Source organism: Gossypium arboreum, chromosome 6, assembly GCF_025698485.1.
Source record: "Gossypium arboreum isolate Shixiya-1 chromosome 6, ASM2569848v2, whole genome shotgun sequence".
Taxonomy (NCBI): Eukaryota; Viridiplantae; Streptophyta; class Magnoliopsida; order Malvales; family Malvaceae; genus Gossypium; species Gossypium arboreum.
In genome coordinates, this window is record NC_069075.1 from 109,377,790 (window position 1) to 109,389,359 (window position 11,570).

General features: G+C 34.3%; 1 protein-coding gene across 2 annotated transcripts; it reads right to left on the reverse strand.

Moving 5' to 3' along the window:
• Positions 1 to 8,276: 8,276 nt before the first annotated feature.
• LOC108484485 (calcineurin B-like protein 10) lies at positions 8,277 to 11,153 on the reverse strand. 2 transcript variants are annotated; one of them, XM_017788291.2, is made up of 9 exons: positions 10,861 to 11,151; positions 10,499 to 10,670; positions 9,821 to 9,903; positions 9,552 to 9,611; positions 9,179 to 9,287; positions 9,020 to 9,072; positions 8,866 to 8,946; positions 8,672 to 8,784; positions 8,277 to 8,574 (listed from the first exon to the last, which is right to left on the reverse strand). In XM_017788291.2, the coding sequence occupies exons 1-9, from the start codon at positions 10,888 to 10,890 to the stop codon at positions 8,517 to 8,519; spliced, it is 759 nt and encodes a 252-aa protein (XP_017643780.1). In that variant the 5' UTR covers positions 10,891 to 11,151; the 3' UTR covers positions 8,277 to 8,516. The 2 variants fall into 2 exon arrangements, with proteins under 2 accessions (XP_017643780.1, XP_017643779.1); XM_017788290.2 differs by having other exon boundaries at positions 8,672 to 8,946; positions 10,861 to 11,153.
• Between the last annotated feature and the right edge of the window lie 417 nt (positions 11,154 to 11,570).

Below are 11,570 nucleotides of genomic sequence, written 5' to 3' on the forward strand. Positions count from 1 at the left end.
TTAAATTAAAATTAATATTTTAAGTATACATTTAAATCACAATTAGAATTTCACGTGTATACACACTTTCATTACTGGCGTATGTTTTTTGCTTTGCTTTTTCTTTTGGTAATGCATATAAAACAAATTAGATTATTATTATCATTTGAATTAGAAACTTAAGTTTTTGCTTTGAATAAAAAAGGGAGGTTTGGTAATTTATGTAATTTAGTTCTCAATAAATAATTCTTTCAAAATGTAAGATATCTAAACATCTCTATCAAATTATGAAGCATCTTTCTCCTAAAACTCCCACAGCTTCAATGATTAAAAAACCACTCCCACGGCTTCCCAAAACACAAAAAGTAGAAAGGAAACGAGAACACCTTTCCGAGCCATGTGTTTACATTGAAAAGCAACTCGAATGGAGTTTCTATGTCATTGGTGAATCAAGTAGATGTTATGTGTTTGGTTTTTTTTTTTCTTTTATTCAATTCAACTGATTTTTTTAAACTAATACTAAAGTCTTGTACAAGGAAAAAATAATCGGATCAAGATAACGACTCAAGTGGCATAAAAATCCAAAATCGAGAGAACAAGCAATTCGCTTGAATCAAACTGTCATTTCGGATAAAAAGAAGCAATGAGACATTTTCTGTTATGTTGGCAGAAATGCCATGATGATGCATAAAGTCCTAATCCAAGCCTTTGTTATTGTGGCAATAGACATGCTTCTACTAATATTAAAATAACATATGCAAAACGCTCAAAACAAATCAAGTAATCTCAAAACCCCTAAAAATATCACTATCGTTAGACAAAAATCAAGCATTATAACAATTCCGTCAAAATAAGATAACCTACCACAAATGTGCTATGATATCAACGTAATGAAACTTCATTTGTTCGATTGATTATTTTGGATATTGATGACCTTTAAGCGGTAAATAGTTTTGGTATGATTCATTCACTTTGGAGTTTAGATTGTTGATCGTGAAAGCAAAATATGGTTATCGATTAAAAAATATTGTATCTTAATTTATTCGGATTTGAGTGCGAATACAAGTTATTGCCATATATTGGACATAAAAATTAGGGTAAATTACACCAATAGTCACCCAACTTTGAGGTAGCTGACAAAACAGTCACCTAGGTTTCATTTCAGTCACTCAACTTTCAAAAAGTTACAAAACAGTCCATTTTACTGTTTTCCATCACAGACGTCACGGCAAAGTGACATGGCAAGTAACAGCGTCCAATGGCAGTCCAGCTGGCCGGTTTGTCTAACTTTATCAGCCTATTGAAGCACCAGTTTAGGGTTAGAAAAAAATAGTAGAAGAAAAAGAGGAGGAGAAAGAGGAGAAGAAGAAGAAGGAGAAGAGGAAAAATGGAGATGCCTGAAGTGATTCCGGTGTGCAATTGTGGAAACCCAGCCAAATTAAACACGTCTTGGTCCAATGACAACCCAAGTAGGAGGTTTTTTGGGTGTAAGAAATTTGGCAGTCGATTTCGAAAACCATGTCAGTTTTTCAGCTAGTTTGATCCACCATTGACGCCCCATTCAAGAATTGTGTTGTTGGGCCTTCTGAAAAAAGTGAGGACATTGGAGGATGCAAGGAAGAGGGAGAGAAGAACCTGGTTATTGGTGCTTGTAATTGTAACAATTTTGTTGTTTTTAAAAGCTTAAAAATCATCTTATGTTCATTGAAAACCAGCTTATGTTTTGTAATTTTGTTGCTGGTAAATTGTTGCTTATGCTGGTATACATGACTGCTGGTATATTGTTGCTTAACATATGTGATACATGGCTGCTGGTATACATGGCTAACCAGCTCATGTTGTTGTTTACAAACACTTGAAAGAATTGAAATGGGATATTTTTGTTGATTACAAATTGTTTTGGAATATTTTTGTTGTTTAACATATGTTATACATGACTGCTGGTATACATGGCTAACCAGCTCATGTTCTTGTTTACAAATTGCTAGAACAAGTATTATACATGGCTGCTAGTATACATGGCTAACCAGCTCATTTCATTTTTATTTCTCAATACTCATATATCAGAAAAAGATAATAGATGGAAAAAAAACCTATGCATTTATCAATTTTTCACACGTTAGAAGAGATAACAGATGGAAAAAACATATATATTTCTCAATTCTCAATTCTCACACATTTCTTAATTGTCACACAGTTGTTAGAAAATATAACAGATGGAAAAAAGAAACATATGCTAGAAGAGAAGAGATAACAAATAGCATGGATCAATGCTCATATATTAAGGTGAAAGCACCAAACTGATTACAAAAGGAATGAGGGCCAAAATATTGCCAAATTTTCCTACAATTCACCACAATTGAACAGATGTGAATTGTAGGGAAATTTACAAAAAAATTTCAGTGACTATGCCTAAGTTTATCAATAGTAGCATTCATAGGAAAATTTACAAAAAAAATTATCTGCCAAGTTAAAAAATCAGTAGCAGGCAAATTTACACATTCTCAAAAAGTTAACAAAATGCAGTCTGTTCACATCATCATCAATGGTCTGTTATGTATGACTATTGAGTAGAGGCATCCATCTAGCAGTGGTTGGTTTTCTCTTGAATGGGAGCTTTTGTCTTAGGGCAGCTTGTTGATGAGTTAGGGCAGTAGGTAACTGAGTTAGGGCAGCTTGTTGAGTTAGGGTATCCTCTTGCTGATTTCGGGTAGCCTGTTGCTGAGTTGGAACACCAACTTTATGTCTTTTAACCTACAAAAACAAGAAAAATCTGAAAAACAAACAAATTCATAAATAGAAGTATACTGTAACCTAACTTAAGGCAAATGACTTACTGGAATGTTTTGGCCAATTTCCCCTTTGCAACTCCTCTTATTGTGGCCTACTTTTTTGCATTTACTGCACCTTATATCCACCTCTCTCTTGCTCAACCTTTCTGTTGTTTGTGGTTCATCAAGTTATTTCCTTCTCACCTTAGTAGGTCTGTCAAGTGGTTTTCTTAGTGGAGGGGGCAATATCGGTAGCATGTTTGACAAAGAGGCCCATTGTTTAGGACCCGTTATTAGACTTACAAAGTTGGAGTAAATTTGAAGCTAGGTTTGCTTGGTATACCTGGTTTGTACATAGGTCTCTGGGAACTCTTCTTTTAAATGAATGACAGCTAATGCATGCATACAAGGGATGCAAGTGAGATCCCAATTCCTGCAGAAGCAGGAATTTTCAACTAAGTCCACCACATGCTGGCTACTTGGACCACATTCAACCTGATACTTGTCCCCACCAGCATGTGATGAAACATACCTAAAAAAAGTCAGCATGCTTGTTTAAAACATAATCACTAAAAAAATGATACACACCCCCCTAAAAAATAGCCCCACCAACAATGATACACACACCCCTAAAAAAATAGCCCCACCAACATGCATATTATAAAAAAAATACTCACTGCATGCATATTAAAAAATAGGCAACACACCAACAATCACTGCATGCATATTAAAAAATATTCAACACACCAACAATCAATGCATACATATTAAAAAACATTCACTAAAATAGCATGTGATCAGTAACATGAAGTTAGAATATAGGAATCAGAAAGAATCTTTACCTTAATGAGTCTTTTATATGTACATCCACCTTTTTCTTGATCTTTGGACACAACATTCCTTTCCATTTGTCAACTTCTTCTTTCTTCTTGACAATAAGCAACATATCTTGGTCCTTATTGTTTCTATCATGGTCAGAATAGGTTTCCCTCTTGCTTCCAGTATCATCTGTCAATAAATAACATAAATGATTAGTGAATTGCTAATTATTAGTAAGAAACATAAAACATAGGGGTTTACCTTGTTAAAAGATTTAGAAAGATTATTCACCAACATTTCAGAATTGCTCCTAATTGAGAAGTGAGACATTGACCAGTGAGTAGGGTTCTTTTCCTTTAACCAATCATAAGCATGCTGATTGGTTTTCCTCAGTTCATCCATAACATCCTCAAACTCCCTTGTAGTGCTTGCTCTGGCAGCTTTCCAAAGCAAATCTTTCAATTCTTTTTTTCAAAAACCAGCCTTCTTGAAATTGGCATGTAGGTGCCTAACACAGTGTCTTGTTTCTGCATTAGGAAACAATATACATATTGCTTCTACAAGTCCCTGCAATTAGAAAAAAAATAGTTTAATTCTTTGAAAAACCCTAATAAAAACAACATAAAAGAATAAATAAATGGAGTTTTACCTTTTGTTTGTCAAACATTGAAGATATCTGGTATGAGCTCACAATTTTCAAGTCTATTGCAAGCAACTCTAATAACCAAAGCCATGATGCTTAGTTTTCACTTTCGACAACAGCATATGCAAGAGGATAGATGCCATTATTTGTATCTATCCCAACAGCTGCAAGCAAGTAGCCACCATAGTATCCCTTCAAGAAACATCCATCTAAACCTACTATCCTCCTACAACCAGCCTTATAGCCATCTTTGCATGCCTGCAGACAGATATAGATCCTTTGAAACAACCTGTTATCCACATAACAGATTGTTGTTATTCCCTCATTTTGGGTCCTATCCTCCAACAAATACTCATAAATCTTCTCATATTGAGCCTTATGAGCTCCTTTAATTAATTCGAATCCCTTAAGTTCAGCCCTCCTACATTTGGTTAGTGAGACTAAGCAACAAAAATCTCTTTTCACATCTTGTTGTAATGATTTCAGAGAATAATCAGGATTAGCAATGAATTTTTCTTTATAATGTTCACCTATCCAAGCTGAGGTTACATTCCTGTTTTTATAGACTTTAGAACAAGTATGGTTAGGGTTTGAACTCCTAATTTTCCAAGTCTAGTTAGTAGGGTCATTAGGGTTTAGCTTAGAAAGCCATATGAACCAAGAACATTTTTCACTGTAGACTGCCTTTAACCTTTTTAAATCATTTTTGGGAAACTTAATAAAATAACTATTCAACCTACCATACTGCTTGGCAGCTTCTTTTAGATTGTCTTTAGACTTAAATAACATTCAAACCTTCAGTCTAGGATTACTCATGTCATTCTCTAAGTTGAACTCAGGCCAATTTTGGCCATCTGAGTCAGACCCATGTGCACTATCTAACCTCCCAGAATCATCACTATCACACAGTCCATCTACTTCTATACCATCCATGTTTAAACCATCTAAACTAACTCTTTTAGATGCATCATTATCACTACCAGACACATCACTACCAGACATGTTTTCTTCATTCTCGTTAAAATTGTCATCAATTAAACCTGCCAAACAAAGTACTCATCAATAAAGGCAGACAACATAGGCAAACTCTTTAACCATTTCTGTCAGACAATAACAAATACAAAATACCCAATAATTTAATACAAACACTTTTGTCATGCACATGGCAGACAACAACTAATAAAAAAACTAATTTAATCAAACACAACTATTTTTCTCATGCACATGGCAGATAATAATAGGCAATAACCAATACAATAAAGAAGGTAAATAACAAATTTTTATTTTGCCACATACAATAAGAGCTTGGATACAAACAATGACAGATATACACAATAAACATCAGTTTGATAATGGCATTCATACAATGGCAGATATACACAATAAACATCAGTTTGATAATGGCATTCATACAATGGCAGATATACACAATAAACATCAGTTTGATAATGGCATTCGTACAATGGCAGATACAAACAATAAACATCACGCACATGGCATACAATACACATTACATGTCATACACTTTAAAAACCAAACCCTAATCTGTCATGCACATTAATAATAAATACAATCAAAATCGAAGTAACCCTAAATTAAAATCAAAATCTAATTCTAATTCTAAATCGAGATCGAAATTGAAATCAAAATCTAAATCAGAATCAGTGAGTGTTTCAAAATTGTAATCAAAATCGAAATAGAAATCGAAATCAAAATCAAAATCGAAATTAAAATTGAAACCGAAATAACCCTAATTAACTCTAAATCAAAATAACAGCATTGAAATCCAAAAAATTTAAAACTAAATGCAACAATATACCCGTTAAAGTGGATGTAACAACACTGGTAGCTTTTCTTCTATTGCCCATTGTCGCTAACAATCAAAAACACTGAATGGTTTCTGGTTCGTCTTTTTTTCTCCCCAAACAAAATAGACAATCGTACCCTAAACCTTATACCCTGTTAATCGATTATTGAATCGATTTCTAACCCTAAACCCTTCTTAATCAATTCTCAATTCAGTTTAAACCCTAAAACCCCCCAAATCACGATTAAAATTTCCCAATTCGATTTTCTTTTCCCCCTTAAACCTAATCTATTTCTAACCCTAAAACATTAACTCATAACCTTTCAATTTTTTTCCCTAAACCCGTCCCAAACCAAGCACCCATCAACCGTCACCAACGTGGCAAGTTAACTTGCCACGTTAGTTGGTTAACTTGCCACGTCAGCAATCCCGTTAACACCCTAACGGTAATCGTTAATCAGTGACTATTTTGTCACTTTTTTATAACGTTGGTGACTGTTTTGTAACTTTTTGAAAGTTGAGTGACTGAAATGAAACCTAGGTGACTGTTTTGTCAGCTACCCCAAAGTTGGGTGACTGTTGGTGTAATTTACCCTAAAAATTATTAGAATTTTTTTTAAAGGTTTTTTTTTTTGCGTATTTATAAGATTTTCAAAGTTCATGTCCTCATATTCATATGTTATTTTGTATGCCACTTGTTGGTTGATATTGTTAATGTCTGTTTTGGAGAAGATTTCGAAGTTATTTTTGGACTCGTGAAGATTTTAGGGTTTGCAAGATAGAGGAAATACTATACAGATGACTACTTATGCTAGGGGGCATTTTCCAATGCTTAAGTCAAGAAGGAGAAGGTGATGAGAGCAAAGTTTAGTAGAGTCATAGTAGTTGTCGTAGTGAAATACCTATGTAGATAAATATAATTGGGTCTTATGCTTGAGTTCTTAGCTATTTTTGAGGTCATTTCCCTTTAGAGTCTGTGGAGACTAACACATGGTTGCTTGAGTCATGTGTCTTTAGTTCTATAGAAGTAAACCTATAGCCTTTTTGTTGGCTCTCTCATCTTATTGTAATCAAGTATTAGTTATTGAATTTTGATATCGTGTCAACTATGTGTTTATGGGGTTTAGAATTTTTAAATTATTGATTTGACTTGGGCATGAAGTTTAAATTCTCAACTAACATAGAAGAAATATTATATGTATCTTTTTGTGAAACAATACTATTTATGTATTTTAATAAAGAATGAGCCTATCATCTTTATGGTTTGGGAAAATTGCATTGTCAATTATTATATATGAGGATGTTGTTTGAAATGGTGATGATTCACACCACCTAGAATTTCATCGAGCAAGATGCTCGGAATTGAAACCTTTTTACGTCTCAACACGCACACATTGCCTATCATTATCTATTTATATTACGGAATCAATGTTTTCCACCAAACCTCGTCGAGCACACATGCAAGCATGGTTATCGGCACACCGAGAACCATGGGATGATGCCTTGCTGTCGAGCACAAGGGCCATCAGCTTATCACATCACATGATAACTGTGGCAGCTCTAATAATTTTTAAGGGGCATTGGGTTGATAGCATGTCTTTAATAAGATCTTTCCTCCCTTTCACCGTGCTGCTTTTTCTTAGGGTTAGTCCCACCTTGCTGGCCCTTCTAGGTTGGACTTTTTTAAGAAAAAAAATCATAATCGATGCGAAATTTAAAAAACCTAACCAGAACTTGATATAGGAAATTTTGGGTTTTGGGTTTTCAAAAAAATACACATTAGCCAACTGTGGCAGCTCTAATAGTTTTTAAGGGGCATTGGATTGATAGCATGTCTTTAATAAGATCTTTCCTCCCTTTCACGGTGCTGCTTTTTCTTAGGGTTAGTCCCACCTTGCTGGCCCTTCTAGGTTGGACTTTTTTAAGAAAAAAAAAATCTGTTAACTGATGCGAAATTTAAAAAACCTAACCAGAACTTGATATAGGAAATTTTGGGTTTTGGGTTTTCAAAAAAAATACACATTGGCCAACTAATGAAGCTATTTAACCGTGTTTATGATTTGAACTAAGACAGAACATTAATAATAGGAAGGCCAAATTATGCTAAACCAAACCATAGGGATTAAATCCTCAAGTCGAATATAGTATAAGGTTTAAAACCATAATTTGACCCAAACATGGTATTTCAACAAAAATGAAGAGTTGGTTGGATATATGCAAATACTTTTGAAAGGAGAAGATATTCAACAAAAACAAATCAACGAATGGAGTAGCCATTTTCTTTATCAAAGAAAAAAAGAGAATTATCCTTCACAAGCTACTTTCAAAATGCACTCAACTTGAAAATCTTTCTACTGGACAACATAGTTGCTAAATACACACCTATATATACACACATACATACATATATATATTAGATGCCACACCAACAGCTATAATCGAAAGCCCTTGCTGTTGGTGCTTCCATATATCGCATTTCAGTGTAAAATATTCTGTGTTACAACTCTTCAACTTCAGTGTAATAAACAAAACTGGGAAACAAGGTAGTAATGTCCCTGAACAACCAGAAAACAATATCAAACAACGATGACTGAATGAGGTAATTGCAAAAGAAACCAGTAAAGAAAAGGGAACAGGAGATAGTTCACCAACTTTAAATGAGGAAGAGTCATGGTCTTTAAGAGGCTAGGATGTCGAAGGACAAATGTTTTCCATTCTTCTTTGCCAATTCTTCCATCTTTGTCGGCATCGGCATCGGCAAATGTCTGGACAAAGGACGATAACAGCAAATGTTCTAGACATCTACACCAGTAACTAGCAAACAAATAAACTTGGGAAAAGCTCACTTGATCGATGATAGACTCGATAAGGTCATCTGACAGTTTCATCTCGGATTCCATCAAAATGGCAACCACCATTTGCTTAACCTGCATTCAATCAGAAGCTAAGTGCATAAAACATTTACAAAATACTAAATTAAAAAAATTGGAGTTGACGCACTTCTTCCCGCTCGATAAAGCCGGTTTGTCGTAGATCATACAACCTAAATGCAACTGCAAGAAATTAGCAGTATCAAGAACCCACATAAGACATGGTTATAATATAAACTATGCTCTTTTTGGTCCAAAAGCAAATGGTCTTTTTCTCTTCAACCCTTACAATCAATTTTATCTTCTATAGGGGCAGATGGATGAAATATGTCAAGAGCATGGATGAATTCCTCGAATTCAATCACACCATTTTTCTTTTCATCAAAAAGATCAAAAACCTACACATAGAAAAAAGGTTATTAGATATAGAAATTATAACAAAAATTCATGGAACTGCTAAATTGAACCCTATTACTTCATCTCCTTGATTCATGCAGTCACTATTTAGAAGTGCCATATAATAGGTCTACACTGCAGCCTCCATAACTGCTAAACTAATTACTAACTTATTATGTTAAATACATTAGAATAATTCATCCGATGTGCTCAACTACCATTTATGATCAATCAAGGGAGCATATGTTGCAAATGGTTTACTTTACCCTGTCAAGAAAAAGATTCTCGCCGTATGGAGTTTGGAACAATGCTAGTTGAAGCTCTTCCTGCAACACAGACACACACAAAAAAAAAAAGAGTTAAGATAATCAGTAAGACTACTTTGATCAACAAAAAGGTAAACACCTACACATTTAATGAATTTATAAACAAATTCCGAGACTTCAATTTGAAGCAAAAGCATTCATATAAAATAGCACGTGGAAAAAGAAAATTCACGGCAAAAATACCAATTTGGCTCCAAATCTCAATTTACCTTGTGAATCAGCCCATCATCAATGAGTGAGCTACTCAACTTCTTGAACAGTTGGTACAATGCCTCCACTTCATTCACAGTAACTGCATTCATAATGCATAGCCGATAATAAAACCATTCAACCTTGCCCCCAAAGTCATAAAATTGCAAGGAAAAAAAAACATATATATGTATGCATACACGCACATAAACAAGAGGTATAAGTTCATAACTAGAAAGAAAAACCATTGAACCTTACCCCACACACGCACGCACACGCACATAAAGGAGAGGTATAAATTCAATACCAGTAAGAAAAACGCCTCTGCCTGCCTCCCAGAGTAACAAAGTTGAAAGGAAAACAGACACACACACGCACACATAAACAAGAAGCATAAGCTCATAACCAGTAAGAAAAACCATTCAAGCTAGCCTCGAAAGTGACAAAATTGTAAATCGGAAAGATATGTATATACACCCACAAACATATATGAGCCGGAGGCATGAGTTCATAACCAGTAAGAAAAACATTCAACCCTGCCCCCAAAGTAACAAAATTGCAAGGAAAATAATACATACATAAACAAGAAGTATAAGCTCATAACCAGTAAGAAAACAATTTAACCTTGCCCCCAAAGTGACAAAATTGCAAGAACACACACAGAGAAACAAGTATATATAAAGGAGAGGCATAAGTACATCGGGATTCATTGGCAAGACGGGTAAAATCTGAGGGCCCATAGCGGCATTTCTCTCGACGAGGCTGACAGTAGAAACAATTAGCCACCACGAAGATAAAGAAATCGACCACTGCAACTAATGGGATGAACGCCGCACAGATCCTCTCTCCCAACGTCAGGGAGCTCGATCCCTGTTCAACACAATGCTAATAAATACGCATCTATAACTAGAAATCTTCAGACCCCACTAAACATTAAAAAAGAAAAAGATCAAGATAAAGAACACTTTCAAAGTCGGAACAAAGCAAAAAAAGAGGCAACTTTTAGATGTTATTTTCATGAATTACACAAAGAAGAAAAGATGGGTATTTAAGAATATACAAAGCGCGCATTTCTGTTGGTTGAATCCATGGCTTCCAACAACACCACATTAGAAACAGTGCGCCGTCTTTGCTTCACCCTTTTCCTAAATTATGTATTTAAAAGCTAAAGTTTTCTGTTATGAATCAAATGTAGTGCTGTTTTAGCTTTAATCTGTCTGGTTGGCTTTGGAGGCTTTCGCTTTGATTCTAAAGTAGGAAGTTTCAATAAATACGGAAGCTTTAAAGTTGAAGCGTTATTTCAAGATGCGTCACGTAGAAAAACCAAATTTTTATTTTTTTTTCAATAAGGATTTTGAGAAATTTATTCCCATATTTTAAAAAAATTAAAATTTAAGATGCAATGATTTTCCAGCCTTGTCAATATACGAAATTGACTCTCAGCCACACTTGCCAACCACTCGTCCCCAACGTTTGAAAAGAAATTAAATCAACTAAAAAATAATATCTTCAATCATTTAATTTTTATATGAATTTAATAAATAAAATAATTTGATAGAATCAGTTTTTTTACATCAATAATATAAAATAAATAGATAAATATCAAAATAGGATACGGGATTAATATTCATGAAACTAAACAAAGAAAATAGTAAATAATTGATGCCGCCTGACCAATCGGCGGCATTGCTTTCCTCTTAAAAAAATTAATTTTTTGGGTACGCTCTAACCAATCGGTGACACTCGTATTTAAAATTTAAAATACGAGTT